We start from the raw sequence: 17883 nt of genomic DNA, 5'->3' as shown, positions 1-17883 counted from the left end.
GGCAGCTACCCCAAGGCCCCAGCAGCTCTTCCATAGGCAGACCACCCCAGCAGGGCACCTCTCAGGCACCCAGGGGCCACCAGAGGAGAGCCCCCCCCGGGGGGGCCCACCAGCCATACAGCCACAGCCTCTTTGCCAGGAGGCTGCTGGAAGGCAGCGAGGCTGCCCTGGGAGCCAGGATGCAGGCAGGGAGCTGAGCCTGCAGCCAGGGCACTGCTCAGCAGCTGAGCCAGAGGGCTGAGCAGGGGGCAGCAGCAGCTCCCCTGCTCCCCAGGGGCTGTGGGGCTGCAGGGCTCCTGCCATGGTGCCAGCTGGGCCCAGCTCTGGGCAGCTCTGCTTCCCAGCACAGCCCCAGCAGACAAGGGCAAAGCTGGGTGAGAGGTGGCTGGGCTCTGCCAGGGACAGCTGGCCTGGGGGGAAGGAGTTTGCCATGAGGCTGCTCCACCCCTAGGTGCCTCAATTTCCCTCCCATCACCAGCAGAGAGGCTGCAGGAGCTGGCTGCTTGCTTCCAGTCCAGGCACTGGCAAAGCTCTGATCCCCTCCAGCAGCTCACAGGGCCCCGGGGCAGGAGCAGACCAGGAACTGCTCCAGTCCCAGGACATCCCCAACCCCCTCCATCCCCAGAGATGAAAGAGGGCCTTGAACCTCCCCCAGCAGTGGAGGCAAGGAGGGCTGCAGGCATTTCCCCCTGAAGTCAGCCTCTTGCACAAAAGGCACCCAAGGACCAACATCCTGCTCAGCCAGGGGGAGGGAGGCAGCCCAAGCACACAGCTCCCTGTCCCCAAGGCTGCAGCACGTCACATGTGACACTGCCCAGCTGGACCAGCCCTCCCCACCACTGCTCTTCCCCACAGCAGGCAGGGGAGAGCCTCCCCCAGGCTCAGCCACCCCTGTGGTGAGGGCAGGAAGGCCTCGGAGCCGGGGGATAGCCGGGAGAGGAGGCAGCAGCAGCGCTGCCCCGGGGAGCAGGAAGCACATGGCAGCAGATAAGGCCAGGGCAGCACCCAAGAATAGCCTCTGGCCCCGGGGGAGGGAGGAAGCACTGCTGGGCTGGCTCTGCAGTGGAGCCCCTGCCTGCTGCCCCAGCCCTGGGGCTCTGCAGGGTCCCCTGGGGAGGAGGGCAGGCAGCAGGGACCAGCCAGGGGCCTGGGCACAGCCAGGGCCCCAAGGCTGCTGCACCACCCGAGCATGCCAGCCCCAGGAGATTGCTGTGCCCACAGGGCAGCTGCCCAGCTCGGGGAGGTGCTGGCTGCAGGTCCCCAGGCAGCCTCCCACCCTCTGCCAAGCTGCAGGAGGCAGTGCCAGGTGCCACAGGCAGCATGCTGAAGGACACTCACACCCGTGCTGGCACGACCCAGCAGCACACTGGGGGCCTGCAGACACCTTTCACCAGCCACTGCAGCCAGGGACCTTACCCCCAGGGCAGCTCTCACCCCAGGTGAGCCTGCTGCAGCCCAGCTGCTCCTGCCTGCACGCAGGCATTTGCCCTCCCAGCTCCCAGAGGTGAGCCAAGCTCCTGCCAGCCTCTCCACCCTGAGCAGGAGACGTTGGTGTGGGTGCAGGACCCTCACGAGGTCCATCCTCACCTTGGGTCCTAAAGCAAGCACTGCTGCTGCAGCCCCCCCTGAGCACACCCCGGCCCCAGCCCCCTCACAGCCCCGTGGAGCACAACTGGAACCCCCAGGGGCCAGCTGCAAGCAGCTCTGCCACACAACCCCTGGAAAAGGAGAGCTGCAGGCCTGCTGCAGGGTCACCCCAGGCACAGGGAGACCTTTGGGGACACCAGGGCTGAACCCACTCCAGGATCTCCCAGGCAAGCTGAGTGCTCCCTCCGAGGCCACAGCTTGCTCTGCCCTCCAAGCCACTGCTGTGGGTGACCCAAGGGAGACACTGGCACACAGACACTGGCCTCCTGCCCTTGGAAAGCAGGTGGGAGGGGGACAGAGCCCCAGGCCAGCAGGTCCTGACACACAGGGCCGCACCAAGAGCCACACACTGACACAAGCAGCCAGCACCATGCCCCTCAAGGACAGGAGGGGGTGCACCATCCCGAGCCAACAGCCCCCTTCTGGGCTGTGGAGCAGGGCTGGAGATCCTCCACATGGCTAAGGCAGGGCCCTTGGCTTCCCAGCATCCACAGCCTGTGCTCAGGGAAGCTGGGGCTCAGTGTCCAAGCAGAGCAATGTGCAAGCTTCATGCAGCTGCCCTCCAGTAAAGGCCACCCCAGGAGCCAGCAGGCTGGCTGCAGCCAGGATCCTGGATCTGTGCTCTGCCACCCTGCCCCTCCACAGGGCAACCCGCAGCCAGGTGGCCTTGAGGCTGTTCCTTCCTGTAGGGCACACAGCAGAGGCCAACCTCTTGTCCCTGCCCACAGGGCTGGGTGCAGGAGATGATGTGCACCAGAGAGGTGACCAGAGCAAGCCTCAGCACCAGCCCTGCTCCCAGGGGGTGAGCCCTGAGGTCAAAGCAAGCCTCACCAAGAGGAGTCCACACCTTGTGTCACCTCCACCCTCACCTACCACAGGGGCTGCATCCCCCAAGCTACCCCAGCACCCCAATCTGCTGGGGCTAAGGGCAACAGCCCTGGGGCAGGCAGCCTCTGAGCCACAGCACATCCCAGCAGTGCTCCCAAGTGTCCTTGCCAAGCCTGCAGCACCCACTCCTGCCAGGCCAAGGGCAGGGTCACCTGGCACACATCTCTGCACAGAGCTAGGACCACTCTGCCCCAGGGTCCACCCTCCTCAGGCACTCTGGGCTGGCTTGGCATCAGGGCTGAGGCACCCTGGCACAGCCAGCTTCCGCAGCCCCAGTGCCCTGCTGCCTCACCAGGACCAACCTCATTGTGCTGGGCACGCAGGAGGAGCTCAGCTGCAATCATCTCACATGGTGCAAAGGTCTTTCTGAAGCACAGATTAGCCCTTTCCACATGCAGCCACTTCAGCCATCCTTGGGTGGCTGCTGCTGCAGAAGGCCTTCCCTGCTCACAGAGTGCAGGCATCCCTGGGAACATGCTTTTGAGACTGCCCCAGCTAGTGCCTGGCATGCCTGGAGAGGTGGTGCTGAGCACTGCAGGTGCCCACCTTGCTGCCATGGTATGCCCTGGTGAGGCTTCAAGCCAGACCCAGGCACCTGGGGGTCCAGAACAGGCAGCAGCACAGCTCCATGACCCAAGCAGCAAACCCTTCGTGGCTTGGCATGAGCAACACCAGCAAGGGCAAAGCATCTTGGTGCTTCCAAAAGCCTCCCACACCAGCTCCAGCAAGAGCCATGCTTGGCTCCCCACAGTGCCAGTTCCTCTAGCAGGGGTACAAGGAAGGACAGCAAAGCCTGAGCCGTGCTGAGCCACCTTCCAGGCACCTCCAAGGGCATCCTCCTCGTTTTGGTGCTGGGAAAGCAGAGTGCCTCGCTAGCAAGGGAGCCTTTGGCACTTCATAACTTCCACAAGCACCACCACAAACCACTTCATTTTGAGGCCAAGCAGGGAAGGCTCCACTCAGCAACTCAGCTCCAAGCAGGCTGCAGAGGGACTGCTCCCAAAAGCCTGCAGGGCCAGGCCCAGGGGCAATGGTCTGAAATGAGAGCAGAGCAGAGTGAGATTGGAGGTGAGGAACAAGTTGTGCCCCAGGAGGCTGCTGGAACACTGCAGCAGGTTGCCCAGGGAGGTGGCTGAGGCTCCAGCTCTGGAGATGTTCAAGGGGAGGCTGGACAGGGCTGTGAGCAACCTGATCTAGGGGAGAGGGGTTGGGTGACCTTTGGAGGTCCTTTCCAACCCAAACCATTCCATGATTACCCAAGGAGGAAGAGTCCTCGAGCTGGGTCTCAGAGCCACCAGCAGCAGCAGGAGGAACCCCACCAGGAGGTCTAGCTGGGGTAGTGATGCTCAACACAACTTACACTCCTGTCTAAGAAACACAGAGCTGCAAGATGAAGGGGAGTGAAGGTCCTTCAGAGGGTACTCAGAGGCAGCAGGACCTGAGGAGATAAGGAGGAGATTCCCACACCCTCCCTTCACTGATAGGCCAAGAGCAGCCCTGGGAACACACCAGTTCCCAGAACCTCTGCCTGCATGGTGACACCAGGGTGTCAGCTCAGCCAACAATCTGTCACTGACAGCAAGCTGCAGCTAACACTGAGGGGCCTCCTGCAATGCATGGAAACAGCTCTGCAGCACCATCCTGGCTGAGCCAGGCCAAGCACAAGAGAAAGCTTAGCAAGCGGTGACCACAGCTGGAAAGAACTTGAAGCTGTAGCAGTCAGGAGGAGCAGCAGTCAGTTGACTGCAGAGATTACACGAAGCTGATTTGTTTCAGGCCAGAGCACCAGAACCCCTGCCTGCAGGAGGATCCAGGTCCACTCAGGCAGGGATTACAGCAGTCAAGAGATGCCTGGCACTGCTCCATGCAGCGCTGCAGGCATCCAGCAGGGAGCGGCGGCAGCGCTCCTGGCACCCCCAGCCTGCAGCAGCCACCCAAGGCCAGGGGTGAGGCAAGGAGGCTGCCTGGGAGCTGAGAGCCTCCTGCCTCCCATCAGAGGAACACCACAGCCTTGCCATGGACAGACAGGGAAGAGGATCCTCTCCTAGCAGAGCTCAGCCAAGCCCTGCCCACCCAATACAACCTCACAGAATGCCTTAGATTGGAAGGGACCTTGAAGATCCTCCAGCTCCAACCCCCCCCTGCCACGGGCAGGGACACCTCCCACTAGATCTCATCTTCTGCTCTCCACTTTCAGCAGCCCAGGCTGGCCAAGCCCTGCCATGACAGCAGCAGCCCCCACTCGTGGCGACACAAGCATGCCCTCGAGAGTTGCCAAGGGGACAGGAGAAAACCACAGACTTCAGCCACCTGCTTTGGGCATCCAGGCAGCCAGCTTCAGATCCGCCCCCCGCCCAACTCCCCGTGGACCTACAACTTCCCAGCAACCTCCTGAGGGAGCAAGGATGAACTTCAGAGCAGAAGCAACACTTCTGCACCGGCCAGGGTGAAACCACAGGGTCCTTACTGCAGTACAGCCGCAAAGAGGAGCGTCCCCGGCAAGCAAGGCAGCTCCTCCAGCTGCCTGCAGCAGGGGGCACCTAGGCAGCTGCCCGCCCGGCAGGGCTCCGGGGGGCCGCGGCTGTCAGGCAGGCTGGCGGCTGCCGGCAAAGCTAAACAGGAGATAGCGGCGAGCAGGCAGGGATTGAGTTCGGGGAGGTGTCTGGTGAGGAACAGCAGGGACTGACACTCGGCCCATGTTTGTTTAACATTCCCGTTAAGGACCTCGAGAGGAGCGGGAGGAGCAGCGGCGGCATTCCTGTCCTCCGCATGTCACCGGGCAGGAAGCGGCGGCGGCGAGAGCCAGGGGCTCGCAAAGGAGATAAAGGGAGAGGCTGGAGCTGGGAGGCAGCCCGGCCCCGCCGCGGGCAGGGGCGCACGACCGCTTGGGGAGGGGGCGAAGGAGGTTCGCAGCGCGGGGGTGAGAACGGAGGAGCGCCTGCGGCACCGGGAGCCAGCAGCGCGGGGACAGAGCCCAGCGCAGCCGCCCGGGCCGGCGCGGTCCGTGGGGCACGGGATGTGTTTATTGCTCTGCATCGAGGGGAGCTCCAGGAGAGGGTCCTGGATGGGTGGGATGAGCACTAAGCCCCCCCCCCCCCCAAGCCCCTGCCAGGGCCCTCAACACAAGGTCACTCCTTGGTCCACCTTCAGCTGCTTCTCTGGCAAGGAGCAGCTTCTGCTCGGCCCGGAGGACACAGCAAAAACCAACTTCAGAGGGCTCCCAGAGTGATCTACACAGAGCCCAAGCAGCAGCTTCCTCACCCCCAGCATGGTTTGAGATGGCTGCAGGCAGAGAGAGGACTTTCCACAGCGATCCCACCAGGGCTGGGGACGACCTTTGGGGGCAGCAGTCCCAGCTCAGCCACCTCCAGCATGGGGTCAGCTCTTTGCTGCGCCTCTGGACACCAGGTGACAAATGCACCCCGTGAGGTTGTAGACCACCTAGCAGGGTGGTCTGAGTTGTCCCTCTGCCTGCATGCACGTAGGGGAGGCCCACACAACCACTTGTGTTCAGCTGCTCCCCAGGGATGCAGCATTTAATGTGGTTTTCCAAGCCTGATTCCAGGGAGGCCAGGCCTGTCCACGGGGCTGCTGTTTCCAGCCTCCCCAAAGGCAGCAGCTTCCAGCAGCCACTTGGCCAAAGCACCACCCAGCAGCGGGGAGGGAGTCAGCTCTGCCCCAGCCCCGAGAACTCCCCCAGCCACCCTCCACCAGGCACCGGCCCCGCCGGGATGCGCCAAGGGAGCCGCTGCAGGCCTGGCCTGAGGAGCCGCACCGAGCCTCCCTTCAGCCCCTCAGGGCCAAGCCTCCCCGCAGCAGGGAAGGGGCACAGGGCCCCAGGTGCTCTGTCTCTACCCACCCACACCAGTGCCCCCCCAGCGAGGCCAGGGTGTGCCACCAGCAGCACCACATCCAGCTCCGGCGCGTCGCCCAAGCCCCGCTCCGCACAGGGGAGGGAAAAGGCTTCGGCCACCACCTGCCAATCCCTTCCAGCCCATTACCCAGGTCCCCCGGGCCAGGGCGGCCGGGCAGCCGGGGCGGGAGGCCAGGCGGTGCCATGGCGGGCGGTGGGGAGAGCCTGGCGCCATGTTGCGGCAGAGCCGGCGCACGGCGCGCGGGAGGAGGGCTGCGGGGAGGGGGCCACAGCACCTCCCTGCTCCCCAGGGCCGGGCGTGGAGGACTGCAGCAAAAGGCTGCCGAGGGCCGGGCGCTTCCCCCTGCCCTCTCCGTGAGGATGGGCAGCTAGGGAGCCGCTGGATCAACCAACCAGCCTGGAAGAGACCTCCGAGATCACCCAGCCCCAGCTGATCACCCAGCCCCAGCTGATCACCCAGCCCCAGCTGATCACCCAGCCCGCCCCCTCCCCGGGCATCCCACCCCAATGGGCAATCTCTGTATCTGGGAATGCCGGCTCGAGGGGCACCACGGTGCCACCGCCCAGCCAGTGGCTCCAAGGGCCAGAGCACAGCCCTGCAGGGCTGCCGGCTCGGCTTCAGCATCAGGCTGTGGACAAGAGACCCCTGGAGCCCACCCAGAGGCCAGCAGCAGTCGGGCTCCGGCTCGCCACGGCCTCCCAGGGCAAAGGCACCACTGGCAGGGCAGCTCACAGCCCTGCTCCAGTGCCAACCAGGCTGCTCTCCACCACCGTGGTCCCAGTGTGCCCTTATAAGCCTACATGGGCAGAGCAGTGCCTGCTGCAGGAGGCTGGTGCCCTGCAGCCGCTAGGGCTTGGGGGCAGGACACCACGGGCACAGGCATTGCCCGGACTGATGGGAGCAGGCACCCACCAGCCCCCTGCCCGCGGGGCTGCATTGGGCAGAGGGGAGGGCTTCCAGCTGGCAACTAGGGCGCTCCCCTGCCTGGCCCCGGCCCCTGCCCCTGCCCCTTCCAGCTGCCTTGTCCCGGCTTCCTGACGCCTCCGTACTCCGGCTCCCACAGCCCAGCCCGGGCTTTCCAGCTGGGGCCGACCCCAGCACTCCATCTCCGGTCCCCCGACGACCCAAGTGTCAAGCCGCGGCGCCGTTTCCTGGGTTCTCCCACCACAGCGCTGCGCTCCGGTGCCGGTTCGGCAGCACCGCATCCCCGCCGCCCCACTCCCGCTCCCACGACACCCCGGGGCCGCATCCCAACCGTCCCAGCCTCGGTTCCCCGACGTCCTCCAGCTCGATCCCCGCTTCCACGGCGCTCCCTCCTCGACGCCGCACCGCCGGTGCCTCGCCGCCGTCGTTGCCCACCCCCGTCGCCCCGAAGCGGCGATAACGCAGCCCCGCCGCCGCTTTCCCGTGCCCCTACCCACCTCCTCCTCGACGTTGGTGTTGCCGTTGGTGTGCTCGGTGTCCTTGTTGAGGTTGCTCATGGTGGGGTGCTCGGGACGAGTGGGGTAGGTGAGGGTGAGGGTGCCGGCTGCTCCGGAGCTCGGCGGAGCCGGGGTGGAGGTGCCGGTGCGGTGCCGGTGCGCGGGGGCGGTGCGGGGCGGTGAGGCGCTGCTCTCCCGGCTCACATGCGGCGTCCCGGGACCGCGCCGCTGTTAAGGGCTGGGCCGGGCCGGGCGGAGCGGAGCGCAACGAGCGGCAGCTGCGGGGCCGACGCGCCCCAGCCCCAGCCCCAGCCGCCGCCGCTCCCGGTGCCGCCGCCGCCGCGCACGGAGCAGCGGGGCCGGGACCCGCCCGCCCCCGCCCCGCCTGCCCGGGGCCGCCCCCGGGCCGCCCGCCGCCAATCCCGGCCCGGCCCAGCCCACCCCCCGCGCCCCGGGTGGGTGCTGGACATTTTTGCGTTGTTGTTGCCGTGGGGTCAGGGCGGCTTGAGTCTCCTGCTCCTCTTCCCCTCCTTCCCACTGAAAACTTTCCCAACTTCCATCAACTTCCACTTCCTTAAAGGGACCGCCGGGCTCCGGGCGCCGCCGGGCTGCGCCGCCCCGGGCACCCCCGCCCCGGGCACCCCCGCCCCGGGCACCCCGCGTGGGAGGGGGAGGTGGCAGAACCTCGCAGGGGTCCAGCGGCCAGGGACTGCAACCCCACAGCCCTGGGGTGACAGCTCCGCAACGCCCCTGTGACAGCCCCGAGATCCAGGAGCTCGGGATGTGGGTTCTGTAACCCTGGGAGAGCAGCTCCAGGGCCCCCGGGACAGCAGCTCCAGGGCCCCCGGGACAGCAGCCACTTCTCCCCGGGACAGGAGCCCTACAAGTCTGGGGCAGCAGCCACTCTTTCCCTGGGACATCAGATCCAGGAGCTTGGGATGTGGGTTCTGTAACCCTAGGACAGCAGCCCCTTATCTACTGGGACAGAAACCCTGCATCCTCCCAGGCAGCAGCTCCACATCCCCCTCGGGCAGAAACTCCCTAAGTGACCCTAAAACCCCAGGGGTGCAGCCCCAACCCCCTGGGACAGCAGTTCGCTGGGCACAGGACCCAGATTGCTCCTGCTGCTGCAGCGCCATGCCCCTACAGGCAGCCAGTGGTGCCAGGGGTGCCCCTGCTCTCAGGCCTGGGAGGAGCTGCAGGGTTGGGGCATCTCCACCTTCCTGCCCTTCTCCCTGCCTGTACCGGTGCCTCACCAGCCTCATCCTAACACAGCAGGCAGGGAGGTTGGCCTGGGTTCAAGCCAGGCTCTGGCAGGGTTCTTGGCCCCCAGAACTTGTGCTCCCAGTCCTGGGCTGTGCAGCACCCTTGGCCCATGCTGTCCCAGCTGCACAGAGTGTCACTTCATAGAACCACAGAACTGCCAGGGCTGCAAGGGACCCCAAGGCTCAGCCAGCTCCAACCCCCTGCCATGGGCAGGGACACCTCACACCACAGCAGGTTGCTCCCAGCCACAGCCAGCCTGGCTGCAAACACCTCCAGGCAGGAGGCTTCCACCACCTCCCTGGGCAGCCTGTGCCAGGCTCTCACCACCCTCCTGGGCAACAACTTCTTCCTCACATCCAAGCTGAATCTCCCCACTTCTAGTGCTGCTCCATCCCCCCCAGTCCTATCCCTCCCTGACACCCCAGAGCAGAGGGGCAGGATCCTCTCCCTCCACCTCTGGCAATGGGCACTGGCAGCCCAGAAGGCCAAGGGCAGCTGAGCTGCCCTTGGCCTTCTGGGCTGCCAGTGCCCATTGCAGGCTCCCTGCCTCAAGCCTGATTCCTGCCCCCCTCAGAGGTCTCCCAGACCCCTATCCCTCCCTCACACCCTCCAAACTCCCTCCCCAGCTTTCCTGCAGCCCCCTGCAGCTCCTGCAAGGCCACCAGAAGCTCTCCTGGGAGCCTTCTCCTCTCCAGCCTGCACAACCCCAACTCTCTCAGGCTGTCTCCAGAGCAGAGCAGCTCCAGCCCTCTGCTCCTCCTTGGGGCCCTTCTCTGGACACCTTCCAGCCCCTCCAGAGCCTTCCTGGCACAGAGGCTCCAGAAGTGGCCCCAGAGCTCCAGCTGTGGTCTCAGCAGAGTGGAGCAGAGGGGCAGAATCCCCTCCCTGGCCCTGCTGGCCACACTTCTCTGGCTGCAGCCCAGGCTCTGCTTGGCTCTCTGGGCTGCAAGTGCTCCCTGCTGGCTCCTGTGGAGCTTCTCCTCCCCCAGCACCCCCAAGGCCTTTTCTCCAGGGCTGCTGCCCAGCCTATATCAGTGCTATGCCATGGCAGGAGATGTGCTGGAGGAGGGGACACATGCTCCTGGGAGCTAGTGCTGGCTTTGCCTGGCTTTCTGGGTTGGGGCTCACAGCAGCAGCAGCAGCAGCAGCAGCAGCAGCAGCGGTGTGCATGCAGCGCCGCAGCCACGCCTGGAGCGCAGCAGCAAGGAGGTCACCTCCTCCTGCAAGGCTGCGTCGGGAACTGCCAAGCCAGGGAGCCCAAACCCTGCCAGGCCCCCAGCAGCCTCTCAGGGGGTGGTCTGGTAGAGCCTTCCCACACACCCAGCCCTGCCGAAGCAGAGCAGAGCCGCTCAGCCCAGCCCTGCAGTGCGGCCGGACCGGCAGCGCCAGCCGCGGTCTCCAGCGCTGCTGTGGCAGTCCCCGGTGCAAGGCCAGCGGGCAGTGAGGGCCAGGAGAGGAGAGGACTCACAGCAGAAGCCTCTGCTGCCTGTGCTGGCCCAGCACACCCTGCAGCTGCCTCATGAAGCACTCTCAGGGCTCTCCCTGCTTCTAGAGGCTTTGAGTCAAGAGATGCAGAGGCTGCAGCGAGCAGAGGAGGACACAGAAGGGTGGAAGTCAGGAGCAGCAGCAGGCTCTCCGCAGCCTCCCGAGGAAGCTACGCTGTGGAGCTGGAAGCAGCCTGCCCTGCCCTCAGCACAAGCTGCTGTGCCCTTCACACTGGAGCAATGACAGCAGGGCCCCCACGTCACTGCCAGGCTGGGGACCCCCAGCCTCTGCTTCATCCTGGAGGCCATGCCATCGTGCTGCTGCTGCTGGGCAAGGGAGAAGCATCCCCTTTGCGCCACAACCACCTCTCAGAGCTGTAGCTGGTGGCACCATCCCTACATCCCAGCATCCTGTGACTCCTAAGTGCCTTTGATGTCTCCACAAACATCACAGCCCTGCAGCCTCTCCCTTCCCAGAGCTCTGTGAAGCTCCTGAGGGTCCACAGAATGGGTTGGGTTGGAAGGGACCCCAAAGCTCAGCCAGCTCCAGCCCCCTGCCATGGGCAGGGACACCTCCCACCAGCACAGGCTGCTCAGGGCCTCATCCAGCCTGGCCCTCAGCACCTCCAGGCAGGAGGCAGCCACAGCCTCCCTGGGCAACCTGTGCCAGAGTCTCTGCAGCTGGTGCAGCCTACTGCACAGGGAGAAGATGTTTCCTGCTTGCAGGATCTCGTGAAGGTGGCAACTGAGGCAGCCACTGCCACCAGCTCCTGCAGGTGAGCCAGGCCACCAGGGCTGGTGATGCCTTGGCAGTGCCTTTGGCTGAGGGCTTCTTCCTTTGAGTGGCTGCCCACACCCAGGTGGAGATCAGCTGCCAGGGTGTGCCCAGAGGCCCCCAGAGGAGCAGGATGTCTCTCTGGTCTGGACCCTGCTTAGCCAGGCTTGGCAGCCAAGGAGTTTGACTCCAACCCTTGGCACCCTGAGGCACTGCCCACCCAACAACTTCTGCCTCTGCAGCCCAGCCCAGCTGCCCCACAGGCCCTGGCTTTGCCGTGCCACATCCACTGCCTGCAACAGCAGAGGCGATGCCTGTGCCCCCCAGCCGCTGCCACCCTGACTCCTGTTCGGGGTGGATGAGCTGGCATGAAGCCAAGCCCACGCTGCTCAAAAGCACCCAAGGCAGACCAGAAAGTGGCTCCTAAGCCCAAGGTGCCCTGTGGTGCCCCGTGGTGCCCCGTGGTGCCCTGTTGTGCCCCATGGTACCCCGTGGTGCCGTGTGGTGCTCCATGGTGTCCTGTGGTGCCCTGTGGTGCCCCGTGGTGCCCTGTGGTGCTCCCTGGTGTCCTGTGGTGCCCTGTGGTGCCCCGTGGTGCACCGTGGTGCCCTGTGGTGCCCTGTGATGCCCTGTGATACCCTGTGGGCTTTGGGGTGGCTGGGAGGGTGCTGGGCAGGGCTGAGGAGCAGGGCTCAGGCTTTGGGGCAGCTGGGAGGGTGCTGGGCAGGGCTGAGGAGCAGGGCTCAGGCTTTGGGGCGGCTGGGAAGGTACTGAGCAGGGCTGAGGAGCAGGGCTCAGGCTTTGGGGCGGCTGGGAGGGTGCTGGGCAGGGCTGAGGAGCAGGGCTCAGGTTTTGGGGCAGCTGGGAGGGTGCTGGGCAGGGCTGAGGAGCGAGGGGCGGCAGGGCTCGTCGGGGATCACATGCCTGGATCTCGGAGGCTGGTGCGGAGTGCTTTCAAAGTTTAATTGCTTTCCGTCTGTCAGTGCTCGTCTCCTCCGCCCTGCCTCCCCCCAGCGGGCCGAGCTGAAGCTAGGGGAGCGCCGCGGGGCCGGGCGCGGGCTGCGGACGCTGGCCGGAGCCGTCGGATCGCCGCCCTGCTGCTTCTGTGGGCAGCTGGCGGCGGCTCCTGGCAGTGCCACCCACGGCCCAGCCCGCAGGACGCTGAGCGCTGCACCCCGCGGCTGAAGCCGCCCGGTGCGCTTCGCAAAGCGGTGAGGAGAGCTCCTGCGCTGAGGGATCGGAATGAGCCGGCAGCCGGCAGCGGAGCCCAGCCCCGGAGCCGGCAGCGGAGCCCAGCCCCGGAGCCGGCAGCGGAGCCCAGCCCCGGAGCCGGCAGCGGAGCCCAGCCCCGGTGCCGGCAGCAGAGCCCAGCCGGGGAGCCGGCAGCGGAGCCCAGCCCCGGAGCCGGCAGCGGAGCCCAGCCCCGGAGCCGGCAGCGGAGCCCTGCCGGGGAGCAGGCAGCGGAGCCCAGCCCCGGAGCCGGCAGCGGAGCCCAGCCCCGGAGCCGGCAGCGGAGCCCAGCCCCGGTGCCGGCAGCAGAGCCCAGCCGGGGAGCCGGCAGCGGAGCCCAGCCCCGGTGCCGGCAGCAGAGCCCAGCCGGGGAGCCGGCAGCGGAGCCCAGCCCCGGAGCCGGCAGCGGAGCCCAGCCCCGGAGCCGGCAGCAGAGCCCTGCCCTGGAGCCGGCAACGGAGCCCAGCCCCGGAGCCGGCAGCGGAGCCCAGCCCCGGAGCCGGCAGCAGAGCCCAGCCCCGGAGCCGGCAACCTCCTGATGGGCAAAGGCTCCGCTGCGCGGAGGGCTTCGGCCCCCTGCTCACCCCGGACATGGAGCTGAGGCTTCAACCTGCCCCAAAACGCTTTGGTTTCTTGCCCTGAAGATGAAAGGGGGAGGGGGAAGGAGCGCTGCCCCTCCGTGCCCCTGCGGTGCTGGGACAGCTGCGTCCTGAGGTCTATCCTGAACGTCCCAACTTCACTGCCCAGGGAACATCAGCCACGGGGGAACAAACCAGGGGGGGAAGCCTCTCTGCAGGACTTGTGACAGGCCCCAGAGCCAGGCACGGGGTGGCTGCGAGCCGGGATCCAACACTTGCTTCCCCCGGAGCTGCTGCCGAGGGGACATCAGCCCTTGGTGGCACCTGGCAGTGCTGGGCGTGGGGCCAGCTCCTGCAATGTCCCCAGGCCATGCAGCGCAAGAAGGACATCAAACTGCAGGAGCAGGTCCAGAGGAGGCCAGGAAGAGGATCAGAGGGCTGCAGAACCTCCCCCGTGGGGCCAGGCTGGGAGAGTTGGGGCTGTGCAGCCTGGAGAAGAGAAGGCTGCAGGCAGAGCTCAGAGCAGCCTCCCAGGAGCTGAAGGGCTCCAGGAGAGCTGGGGAGGGACTCTGGAGAAGGGCTGGGAGGGACAGGCTGAGGGCCAATGGCTTTGAGCTGGGAGAGGGGAGAGTGAGAGTGGAGAGGAGGAAGAAATCCTTGGCAGAGAGGCTGGGGAGAGACTGGCAGAGGTTGCCCAGGGAGGCTGTGGCTGCCTCCTGCCTGGAGGTGCTGAGGGCCAGGCTGGATGAGGCCCTGAGCAGCCTGTGCTGGTGGGAGGTGTCCCTGCCCATGGCAGGGGGCTGGAGCTGGCTGAGCTTTGGGGTCCCTTCCAACCCAACCCATTCTGTAGACACTCAGGAGCTTCACAGAGCTCTGGGAAGGGAGAGGCTGCAGGGCTGTGATGTTTGTGGAGACATCAAAGGCACTTAGGAGCCACAGGATGCTGGGATGTAGGGATGGTGCCACCAGCTACAGCTCTGAGAGGTGGTGGTGGTGCAAAGGGGATGCTTCTCCCTTGCCCAGCAGCAGCAGCAGGATGGCCTTGAATTTATGACATGTCTGAGCATTCCTCTCTGCCCCCTGTAGCTCCCTCCACCACTCTTCAGCCAGCAGAGCAGCTGAAGCAGCCCTGGTGCTCTCAGGGGCCAACATTCTCCCCAGGCTGCAGCAGGAGCTCACTGAGCAGTGTCCTGCTCCATCCACAGTGGAGCTGGGAGCCACCTGGAGCTGCTGTGTTCCCACCCAGGCCACAGTGAAGGGACTTCTGCTCTTGGCTCTGTCCCTCTTCACCTGAGCCATCACAGGACATGCCTTGCTGGAAGGAGAGGCTTCCAGCTCCCCCCAGCCCTGCTGTCACCACCTCCATCAGCAGCCACAGCTCTGCTGCAGCACTCAGCACTGACAGCGTGGCACTGATGGCCTCCAGATCCCTCCCCATGGCAGGGAGAAGGCTCAGGGCATTCCAGGGAGCCCTTGCTGGGCCAGATCCTGCCCCTTCCCACCTCCTAAGGCTTTGGCAGGCTGCTTGGTGAGTCAGCTTCACTGCCCATGTGGGTGGCCAGAGCAGCAGTGACAGGATGTGACCTGACATGGCGCATCGAGAGGCTTGGTGCCACCAGTGTCCTGACCCCTCCTGTGTTGTCCTACCCCCAGGGTCCAGCCTGGGCACCTCTGGGTGTCAGCAAACCCACAGCCTGCCCAAGCTAGGATCCTTCAGCCAGCTGCCACGAGGTGAAGGAGCTGTGCCCCATCTTGCTCAGCAGACCCACCCCTGGCCATCACCACGGCCTCTCCAGACCAGGGTCTCCTCACCCTCTGCTAAGTGATCTTCACACCCCACAGCGTGGCTCACAGCGTGGTCAGAACTGGCCCCACACCTTGCCATTAAGCACCCAGGCAAGCAAGAAGGGACACCCTTGCAGGGGAGGAGGTGGGCAGCTCTGAGCCCTGTCCCAGGTCATGGCAGCCCCCAGATTCTCCCAGGGACAGGGTCCTCCATTCTCATCGTGGTCATTGAAGCCCAGCCCCTTCTGCACGCTGGGGACCTTGTTGAGCCAGGAGGCCTTGCTGTGGAGGCTGGCTTGGCAACACCACCAATGAACACATGGCCTCCTGCACACCCAAGCCAGCAGCCCCCTGCATGCAGCTCCTCTGCTGCCAGGGGCTTCCCAGAGCCCAGAGGCAGAGGGGACACATGGCACAAGCATTGCTGCAGCTGGGATGTGGCACTTCCCTCATGGCAGCCACAGGGCTGCAAGAGCTCTCCACTGGCTTCTTTGCCACCTCCTTTCCCCTGCTCCTGTGGGTTCCCCTTGGCCAGCCCTCTGCACCTCAGCAATGTGGCCAGAGGTAGGCCCCAGAGTAGGAAGAAGTCTCCTTGCAGGCTCCTTCCTCCCCCATGCTGTTCTCCAGGCCCTGCTGTGCTGAGCACCACACAGCACAGCCTGGGACACCTCCTCCATGGTCAGCCCCTGTGTGCTGCTGCCCAGCATGGGAGAGATCTCAGCCTGTCAAGCATGAGGGAGACCTCCTGCTGGCTCCAGCCTTCCTTCTCCCCAGGTCCAGCAGGACCCAGGCTCTCCTTGTGGAGGTGACACCTCCTGGCCAGGGCTGCAGCCTGCTGCCTGGAAGCCGCTGGCAGCGCTCCGGAGGCTGCTCCTCGGTCATGTGGCTGAGGAGAGGGATTAGCAGGTCAGGGGAGGAGGAGAGTTAAATGAAGCAGCACCTTGCAAGAGCCTGCTCCATCCACCCCACTCCTTGTGGGGCACTGCTGATGGGCAGGCCAGGCACAGCCCCCCTGGAGCCAGTGGGCCACAGCAGCACCCTTCCCAGTGCTCTGCCCGCACAGGGGGTGCTCAGCTCGGCTAAGCAGAGCCTGGGGGTCCCAGTGGGCAGGGTGAGGGCCGTGCCTCCAAGCTCAGGGCACCCCAAAGTCTCACCCCGTGGAGTCTGGAGCCTTGGCAGCAAACCAAAGCAGCATCTCTTGCCAATCCTCAGCGCCAGGAATGCCAGGCTTGTTTAAACTGGGCTCTTCAGATGAGTCCAGCAGGAAAGACTTCAGCTCAAGATGAAGGTTTGGCAAGGCCTTAAACCCACAGAAAACAAAGAGTTTGCTGGTGGGGAGCTGTTATTCCTTCTGTCCAAGATTCCTTCTGTCCTGCCTCCCCCACAGGGAGTGAACACCAAGGGTGGGCAGCAGCAAGGGTCTGACTCCAGAGCTGGCAGTCACCAGCTGCTGCTCCAGTTGGGCTCCTGGACATGGACCTGATGGAGAGGGTCCAGGGGAGGGCCATGAAAATGATCAGGGGGCTGGAGCACCTCTGCTATGGGGCCAGGCTGAGGGAGCTGGGGGTGTTCAGCCTGGAGAGGAGAAGGCTCCAGGCAGCCCTAACAGTGAGCTGCCAGCAGCTGAAGGGCTCCAAGCAGGCTGCAGAGGGACTGCTCCCAAAGACCTGCAGGGCCAGGCCCAGGGGCAATGGTCTGAAATGAGAGCAGAGCAGATTGAGATTGGATGTGAGGAACAAGTTGTGCCCCAGGAGGCTGCTGGCACACTGCAGCAGGCTGCCCAGGGAGGTGGCTGAGGCTCCAGCCCTGGAGATGTTCAAGGGGAGGCTGGACAGGGCTGTGAGCAACCTGCTGCAGGGCAGGATGTCCCTGCTGGCTGCAGGGGCTGGGCTGGGTGACCTCTGCAGCTCCCTCCCAGGCCAAACCCTTGCAGGATCCTGTGCCATCTTTTCCAGCCTTGGTGATTCCAGGATGGGATGGGAGAGGACACACAGGGGAGCACAGCACCCACGGCCTGCAACCCTCACACTGGGCTCACCTCTGCAGTCCCTGCAGATCCCTGCCCAGCACCCAGGGCACCAGCACCACGGCATCACTGAACCCAGGGCATCAGCACCCAGGGCATCACCACCCAACACCCAGGGCATCATCACCCAGGGCATCACCACCCAACACCCATGGCATCACCCACCAGCACCCATGGCATCACCACCCAGCACCCAGGGCATCATCACCCAGGGCATCACCACCCAACACCCATGGCATCACCACCCAGGGCATCATCACCAACACCCATGGAATCACCCACCAGCACCCAGGGCATCATCACCCAGGGCATCATCACCAACACCCATGGAATCACCCACCAGCACCCAGGGCATCATCACCCAGGGCATCACCACCCAGCACCCAGGGCATCACTACCCAGGGCATCACCACCCAACACCCAGGGCATCACTACGCAGGGCATCACCACCAGCACCCAGGGCATCACCTCCCAGCACCCAGGGCATCAGCACCCATGGCATCACCACCAGCACCCATGGCATCACCACCCAACACCCATGGCATCACCATCCAGCACCCATGGCATCACCACCCATGGCATCACCATCCAGCACCCAGGGCATTACCACCCATGGCATCACCCACCAGCACTCAGGGCATCAGCGCCCAGGCCATCACCACCAACACCTGGTGAGCCCCCCCAAAGGCCAGGTGCCGGCTGCCCCTCAGACCCGGGGCCGGCCCCAGCGGGGCTGCCTCCCCGCTCCGGGCTGTGTTTACGCCTGGAGAGCTGCTCCCGGCGGGGAGAGCGACGGCAGCCAGGCTTTGTTTAAAAGTGCAGCCGGGAGATTTGCCTTAAATAGGCAAGAGCCGAGCCCTGGAGAGGAGCCCGACCGGCAGCACGGAGCGGCCCGGGGCAGCGGAGCC

The 17883-nt window shown here is 65.4% G+C and overlaps 2 protein-coding genes across 3 annotated transcripts in view; one reads left to right on the top strand and one right to left on the bottom strand.

Annotated features, from left to right (window-relative positions):
• RBPMS2 (RNA binding protein, mRNA processing factor 2) overlaps positions 1 to 8169 on the bottom strand; it is a 32023-nt gene extending 23854 nt beyond the window's left edge. The window contains exon 1 of one of the 2 annotated variants that reach the window (XM_068144195.1): positions 7832 to 8169. In XM_068144195.1, coding sequence (XP_068000296.1) covers positions 7832 to 7891 — 60 coding nt within the window. In that variant the 5' untranslated portion in view covers positions 7892 to 8169. The remainder of the gene's footprint in view (positions 1 to 7831) is intronic. The other variant, XM_068144194.1, reaches the window with a different exon arrangement.
• A 3497-nt stretch (positions 8170 to 11666) lies between these two features.
• Positions 11667 to 13125, top strand: LOC137444030 (uncharacterized). Its single transcript, XM_068144343.1, has 2 exons — positions 11667 to 11703; positions 12371 to 13125. The coding sequence occupies exons 1-2, from the start codon at positions 11667 to 11669 to the stop codon at positions 13123 to 13125; spliced, it is 792 nt and encodes a 263-aa protein (XP_068000444.1).
• Positions 13126 to 17883: the final 4758 nt, after the last annotated feature.

Source organism: Melanerpes formicivorus, unplaced genomic scaffold (assembly GCF_026170545.1).
Source record: "Melanerpes formicivorus ecotype bairdi unplaced genomic scaffold, bMelFor1.0.p_v2 SCAF_10, whole genome shotgun sequence".
NCBI classification, from domain to species: Eukaryota; Metazoa; Chordata; class Aves; order Piciformes; family Picidae; genus Melanerpes; species Melanerpes formicivorus.
Note: the sequence above shows the minus strand (reverse complement) of the source record. Positions and strands in the feature narration are given on the sequence as shown.

What these genes read in the sequence shown, in the direction of transcription:
- LOC137444030 (XM_068144343.1), top strand. Translation starts at nt 11,667, where the DNA reads ATGCCTGTGCCCCCCAGCCGCTGCCACCCTGACTCCT. An exon ending in CCGCTGCCACCCTGACTCCT is followed by an intron (nt 11,704 to 12,370) that starts GTTCGGGGTGGA and finishes GCCTCCCCCCAG; the next exon opens with CGGGCCGAGCTGAAGCTAGG.